We start from the raw sequence: 8108 nt of genomic DNA, 5'->3' as shown, positions 1-8108 counted from the left end.
GAGAGAGAGAGCACGCAAGAGAGAGAGAGAGAGAGAGAGAGAGAGAGAGAGAGAGAGAGGAGAGGGAGAGAGGAGAGAGAGAGATGAGGGGAGAGAGAGGAGAGAGAGAGAGAAGAGAGAGGAAAGAGAGGAGAGAGGAGAGAGGAGAGAGAGAGAGAGAGAAGAGAGGAAAAAGAGGAGAGAGGAGAGAGGAGAGAGAGAGAGAGAGAGAGAAAGAGGAGAGGAAGAGAGAGAGGAGAGAGAGAGAGAGAGAGAGGAGAGGGAGAGAGAGAGAGAGAAAGAGGAAAGAGAGGGGAGAGAGAGAGAGAGATGAGGGGAGAGAGAGAGAGAGATGAGGGGAGAGAGAGGAGAGAGAGAGACAGAGAGAGAGGAAAGAGAGGAAAGAGAGGAGAGAGGAGAGAGGAGAGAGAGAGAGAGAGGAGAGGGAGAGAGGGGAGAGAGAGAGGAGAGAGAGAAACAGAGAGAAGAGAGAGAGAGAGAGGAGAGGGAGAGAGGAGAGAGACTCTGGTATTGACTTCAGAGCGGGGTCCAACAGGCCGTGGTGTTGAAGGTCAAACACACGGCCGAGGCTTAAAGGTCACCTCTAATCCATTTAGACCTGCTGCCTTTTTGGCTTCAATTCAACACAGTCTAACTATTTGATGTTAAAATACTCAACAGATGTTTACTGTTTACTTCATCTCAATTCAAAGCAACATAAACAGCATATATGGTTCATATGTGCCATTTTACATTAGATCACATTAGTTAATTACTATATAAATAACTTGTCTGTTAGTTTTTGCAGGATGTTTATATGGCTGGGAAAGGTTTGAGTGTGAGTTTAGTAATCTGCCCTGTTCATCTGGATAGGACAGAGGTGAGTCTGTGGGGAAAGGAAGGAGAGATGACGAAGAAGGAGCAACAAGCTGGAGGAGTGTTTCTGGAAAAGGATGCGGGGTAAATAATAAGGAGGGGTTTCGAGGTGGGGGATTTTAGGGGTGTTTCTGTGCCTTTCTGGGACTCGTGCTTAGCCAAGCTCTCCTTGTGTTCATAGCCCAGAGCACACTGGTCCTGCTTCTCCTTCTCTACCCCATACTGCCCTCCAAACCCACGCTTATAGTCTGCAACACAACACACACATATATATATATACACATGGACATACACACACACACACACACACACACACATATATAAACAGACAAACATATAAAGACAATGATCAGGTTATATTCAGGAATCCTGAAGTCAGATGTAAAACCTTTTAAGACCTTTTTTAAGACCCTTTCCATACATTGTAAGACCTCATCGCCACTTTGAGTTTTAACCGGTTACCTTGGCGACACACTTTACCTCACATTGACTATATAGAGTATTGATTGTCCTTCCTCCTTATCTTCCAACCATTTGGACGCAGACTTGCATTTCCCCATAACGATGTTGCTTAGCAACCGGCGTAAACGGACCTTCGTGCTATCAAGCAGTGAGCGTGCGATGTCCTGTTAAGATGACGTCAAATCCAACGGGATGCCATAAATAAACTACACAGAATCACACTACACACCTACGCAATGATTACATTCAGGCAGACTGTAGAATACAACCTCTTTGGACCATTCATATACTTATTGAAANCTGGTCCTGCTTCTCCTTCTCTACCCCATACTGCCCTCCAAACCCACGCTTATAGTCTGCAACACAACACACACATATATATATATACACATGGACATACACACACACATATATATAAACAGACAAACATATAAAGACAATGATCAGGTTATATTCAGGAAGGACAATCTACAGGACTGTCTCAGAAAATTAGAATATTGTGATAAAGTTCTTTATTTTCTGTAATGCAATTAAAAAAACAAAAATNAGTAAGAACATGTTTTTATGAACCACACAGCTTCCGGTCTTCCACGACCCGACCGGAGAAAAAGACGTGCTGCAGGTACGAAACACGTTACCAGTAGAAATACATAGCTTTTAAAATCGTGCCGTGCAACACGAAAAAAAGGAGAAAATTGTGTTGGTGAACACGAATCAATAGATTAAAAATCGTGTTGGTGAACACGAAATGCCATGAGACTGGGTTGCATCAAAACAAGTAGCGCTAGGTAGCCCACAACGCTAACATGGCTTACCTTGGTTTTGTCTGATCAAAACTGGTCTTCAATGGCATTAAAACGATAACAACGATGATGTAGTTAATCCATAGGTTAATATCCAATGTGGCTGTGTCCCCTTTGAAATGTTCTGATAATCTATAAGCAATAAAACCATACCTGCCAACCCTACCGATTTGGGCGGTAGTCTACCGCTTTTGACATGTTTCTACCGCCTACCGACTTAGCTGGCTTTCCCTACCGATTTTCAATCTTCCCAAACTATAACTAAACTGACAGGTTCTGTTTTGATTGGTCAACTGCTTAGAGATGTCCTTCCCAGTGGCGATCCTAGACCTAGAGTATGTGGGTGCCCTTGGCAAACATTCACTTGGGGCCCCTTGAACCAGCTTTTCATCACCACACACAGCCGACAGCCGACTTTTTTACATAATCAAATTCCTTAAAGTTTTTTTATTCTCAAAATAATGTTAACTCCAGCATACAACATCAATCAATCATGTCTTAATCAGCTAAACATGTCAAAACCAGACCGTTGCTTGTTGGTTCATGATAAATCTCTCTATGTCCAGAGACTTATTTGGCAGCAGCATGCAGTCTGACGCTAGCTTTAGTAAGAGAATATTGGTAAGCTGAGGCTTTTCCTCCTTTCCCAGTCGGGAAACAACAAAAAAAGCGATCTCATAGCGGCTATATTTACGAGCATGAGAGCATGGAATACATTTTAAAAAGCCCAGAGTGATTTATGTGGGTTTTGTCATATCACATATTGGTCACTCCATTGACACCAGCCCTTATAGTCCATGCAAGGCTGGCAAGCTGTGTGAATTCCCCTCAAGCACACTTGAGGAACAGTATTGAGGGGGACATCAAATAAGGTGTGACACCAATGTGATGTTTTTTATCTGTCAGCCCTGCCATGGCATTGAGAGGATTGTGAGTCACAGACACAATGGAGAGAGGAAGGATCAGAGAAATGGCTTCACATTTCATTGAACAATTCGTGTTTGAAATACTTGCTGGCCTTTGATGCTGTGATTTCTTTTTGCAAACAGGAGCAGTGTCACCTGGAGTCAGCCAGGGATCTAACATTTGTATCTAACCTATTTATAGAAAGTCTACCTGGCCAAGTCAAAGCATTTACGACGCTGCCCAAGAGGCCACAAGGCTCGTCTGAATGATTGCACAGTGTCCGCCCACAGATGAGAAATTAAATTAGCAAACTATCAAATGCTCCACTACTGAAAACCTGGCAGCAGCACGAATCGATGAATGGATCTTTGAAATAAATTAATGCCGAAGTTAATAGCTATCTAGAAGTGTCTGACTCATATGTGGGAGTGCAGGTGATCAAATACGAAACCGTTTTTAATTTGCAAAATCATATTAATTAAAAAGTTGAATCAATTGGGAAGGCAGGGAGGTTTCAGGAAATTGTATCCCCTCTATCTTCCCCTTTTGACACTGGATCCAATAATTCCACTCTTGAGTCCAAAAAATGTTTTAAAAAAAAAGCTAAATCAACTGCGCTGTGCATCTTTAATGTAAATAAATGGTGGAATTGTCAGAAAAAACACACAATGTTAGATAAGTTGGATAAGAATCTCGTTTAGCCTATGTACACTAAATATGAATTTGGAACCAGGAAACAGCTACCATACGGACTCTTTAAAAACTTTTTTTGAAAACAAAGAGCTTGACTGTCCAAATTTAAGTTAAAACTAAAATTTGATTTTTACCCTTTGAAAATGTAAACCAATACTGTGTTCATTTGCGATCTTTAAATGTGGTGGAAGGCAGATGTCTTTTAGCATTTAGCTGATCGGTTTCCCGCTTTTTTCAGTTAAATGCTAACCTAAGCTATGCTAACACGCCACAGGCTGTAACATCATGTTTACTGTACAGACCTAAGAATGTATACAAGATGAACAAAACTCACCAATGGGTAGCGCCAGGAAGAAGGGCAACCAGCACAACACGAAGCAGCCAACCACAATGCCCAGGGTCTTGGCGGCCTTCTTCTCACGTGAGAACTTGAGCAGGCGAAGGGCGAAATGTGTGCGGCTGTGGAGGCCCTCGTCCTCTGGTACAGTTGTGTTGCCTCTGTGTATCCGGAGTATCACCCGCTCAGAGTCTGACTTCTCCGTCTTGTAGCCGTCTCTCAGGTCCCGGCTCTCCCTGTGAGCTACCACATAAACCCGACAGTACATGGCCAGTATGATGGCCAGAGGGAGGTAGAAGGAGCCCAAAGCAGAGAAGATAGCGTAGGCCGGCTCCTGATTGATCTTGCAGATGGACTCGTCCTCAGGTTCTGGCTCTTTCCAGCCAAACAAAGGTCCGACAGATATGATGATGGACAGCACCCACAGCAGCATCACTGCCAGTAGCGCCCTGTGCTTCGTCATTATGGTTGGGTAGCGCAGAGGGTAACTTACTCCAATGTAGCGGTCAACAGAGATCACACAAAGGCTCATGATGGAGGCGGTACAGCAGAGCACATCCACAGCTGCCCAAACATTGCAAAAAGCCCGTCCAAAAACCCAACGATCCACAATCTCATGGATGGCAGAGAAGGGTAGTACAGTGGTGCTCAGCAGCAAATCTGCCACGGCCAGATTAACTATAAAATAATGTGTGACTGTCCGCAGGTGTCGATGGCAGACCACAGAGAGGATTACCAGGATGTTTCCAACTATTCCAAACAAAATTAAAATGCCAAGCACCATGCCTAAAACCACAGCCTTGACCACGTTAAGCTCTGGGAATAAAATCTGGCTGCAGTTTGAGCAGTTCTGTGTCAGAGGTGCTGGGGTCATATTGTCCAGCACAGGGACCATCTGTTCCGATGCTAAGCTGATGCTCAACACTGCCCTGCGCAGCAAAAGTGGGATAGACAATCACCTATTTTATTTATCTATGAAGAAAAGGGCATTCTTATAAAAGCCATTAGAGTAATGATCACATTAAGTCTGTCTTGTCACAACATCATTTGAATGATGGTGCCTCTGGCAAATGAGCCATTACTTTGGCAATGCATCATGAAAAACAAAACTACAGGATGCATAGAGAAACACAGAGAAGTATTATATATGCAGAATAAGAACCTACAGGGCTGATATCAAGTAATCCATCATGAAAAGGTGGGGATTTTAAAACTGTGATGACAGTATGCAGCTGGTACAAAAACGCAGTTGGAAACATATTACGGATGACATACGAGACATCTAGAAAAACCTTTGAATGCTCTATGAAGAAATAATTGCAGTTTGGAAACAAAAATCCAGTCCCTTAAAGTCTTAAAAATGGGAGCGAGACACCACTTTCTTTGGATAAGATGGTAGGTGAGCGGTAGTCAACATCCAGGCTCTTCCTGTTGGACCCAGGAGCAGATTCACTTTCAACACCACGCCATGCAGTGCCTTTGAAAAGAAAGACAAGGATCTGAGAGAATTGACACATCCATCAAATACAGGTGAACTGAAAGCAGTCATCCTTGGATTTTGATTCTTTTGTGCTGTTCTCTTCCATGTCACGATGCCTAAGATCTACCAAGACAGTGGTTCACGAGACAATGTCTGAGCCACAGTTACTGTCAGTTCAATGTGGCCATGGCCTCATTTTATCGACTAAATACAATGTGAATTTGAGTTATCAGGACTAATCAGTTGCCTTTTTCTCCCGGATTATGTTGGAAACACCAAACAATTATATTCGAAATGGCATTGAGCTGAGTCAGTATTGTAGAATAGTCAACCATGCAACAGCCTCCATCCCAACACTTGGTGTGTATCTTATTGCCATTTTGTACCAATAATATGATCTTCAGCTGACCTTCAGGATTGCTCTAAATCCCTCCTGTCAACTAATCAATATCACACTTTGACCTCTTTACCCCTCCAACCAAACACTAAATATAAAACTACAGCCAGCATGCAAATAATTGTGCATAGACTGACAGCAGGAGGAAACAGCTAGCCTGGCCTTGAGTAAAGTTAATCCTCCAGGAAGTCAACAAATAGCTCCAACACAAACTCTTCTACCAATTGCCACCTTTAGATTTAGTTTTTTTTTAGTTCAATATTTAGCAACAACATAAGGATACTACGTGTGAATAATATTTTAAAGCTAGCTGGTAAAGGAAGATTTGTTTTCTCCATGCTAGCAGTTTGCCCCTGCTATCAGTCTTTTTACAAAGCTATTCTAAGCTAATTGTCTGCTGGGTCTTAACTCCATAGTCAATGGGTCCATCTTAAACAGACCTTAAGAGCTGGTGGTACATTTTTGTTACGTTTGAACAAAGCCAGGCTTTATGCTAAGATAAGTTAATTGTCTGCTAGTTTTGGTTTGATAGTTTGGGCATAGATTAAGGATAGTGTTCTCATCTAACTCTCAAAAGAAATGTCTTAAAATGTATTCCCAGAAATGTAGCCTACTTATACCTTAACATTTGGGAGTGTACCCTGGAAATATATTTTCATTTAAAGAAAAACCTTTATTTAAAAAATATATATATTTGCATTCCTATTATTCTATTGTATTTATTAACACAAAATCCAGTTTCTCTTAGTGTAGGGTTGCTTTTGGACTAAAAATCCTCCTCTGGCTTGGATGCATTTATTTCATTAAGAATGTTCTGTCCTTTGACTTCTGAACAAATGATTTAGTTCCATGCAATGTCTCTGTTTGACATGAGAAATTAATCCCGTCTGAGCAGATTACAGACATTTGTTATGCCGATGTTTTCTTCTCTAAATGTACTACCTAGATTATATGGGGTTTATAAAATCAATGTGACCATGTTGGATTTTGTTAAGCTGCTTTATTTGAGACGAAATTAAAAGTTAATCTGATTCGCCCTCTTTTCTACAGAGAATATTTCCTATCTATGTATCTGTCTGTCAGCGGTTCATCATTTTTGAATAGGGTCAAACGTGACACAAAGACTGGGCAAAGACACAGTGAGGGGGAAGGAATTAAGCAGTCCCCTCAAGTCTTAAGCCCCCTCCCCTCATTCATTGACCTTTTCCTCTGTGCCCTCCTCACAGGGTCTACACCTGTTAAACATGTTTAGATATGACTCAGTTTAGCATATGTGCTAGTAGGGTGCGGCGAAGCACTGCATTCAGCCGCCATTATAATGCAGCACCTGAAAGCTTCTCCCACCCACGCAAGGAGAGGAAGGAGGTGGACAGCTGCTGTCTCTAATGTGATTATAAAAGTAAGACTTTCTTGTTTTTCTGCAGGAGAACTGAAGGAGCTCATTACATCATCTTTATTTTGTGTGGGGGGAAATATTAAGTTACCTCGGCTTGAATTATTAAGTGTCCCAGCTGCATTTCAATTGTTTGTTACTGTTTTATTAAACCTGGATATATTAAGCTTGATAGATTTACATTATGACATATTCAGTAATATTGACTAATCCCACATATTGCTCTTTTCTGTTTATTCTCTCAATACTAAAGGAGTTTAGGAGGCAGATGTTCACATCAGTGACATGAATAAGATGTCGATATGACATGTGTCGCTGCTCTGTGATTTTAATGCAGTACAAAATACATTATAGAGTGAAAATTGAAGTGGTTGTTTATCATCATGTTTATCTTTCTGTATTTTTATCAGAGAAAATATAATTTGTTCAAACTAACCGAATGACCCAGTTACATATTTGGAAGATTTCCAATAAACCTTTTGTGTGTGTGTGTGTGTGTGTGTGTGTGTGTGTGTGTGTGTGCGCGCGTGTGAACGTGCGTGTTTTCTCCAGTAAGTAATTGTTATTTTCATAACAAATAAGCACTGAAATACAAATTGTGTTGAATATTTGAAAAATGGAGAATTCACACACACACACACACACACACACACACACACACACACACACACACACACACACACACACACACACACACACACACACACACACACACACACACACACACACACACACACACACACATACGACGTCTTAAAGTTAAAAAAAACAATACCAGTGTC

At 41.5% G+C, this 8108-nt stretch overlaps 1 protein-coding gene across 1 annotated transcript in view; it reads right to left on the bottom strand.

Moving 5' to 3' along the window:
- adra1aa (adrenoceptor alpha 1Aa) overlaps positions 1 to 5012 on the bottom strand; it is an 11356-nt gene extending 6344 nt beyond the window's left edge. The window contains exon 1 of the mRNA XM_010790072.1: positions 4054 to 5012. Within this exon, the coding sequence (XP_010788374.1) occupies positions 4054 to 4951 (898 nt within the window). The 5' untranslated portion in view covers positions 4952 to 5012. The remainder of the gene's footprint in view (positions 1 to 4053) is intronic.
- Between the last annotated feature and the right edge of the window lie 3096 nt (positions 5013 to 8108).

This window comes from Notothenia coriiceps, unplaced genomic scaffold (genome assembly GCF_000735185.1).
Source record: "Notothenia coriiceps isolate Sejong01 unplaced genomic scaffold, NC01 NC01_scaffold00033697, whole genome shotgun sequence".
NCBI classification, from domain to species: Eukaryota; Metazoa; Chordata; class Actinopteri; order Perciformes; family Nototheniidae; genus Notothenia; species Notothenia coriiceps.
Note: the sequence above shows the minus strand (reverse complement) of the source record. Positions and strands in the feature narration are given on the sequence as shown.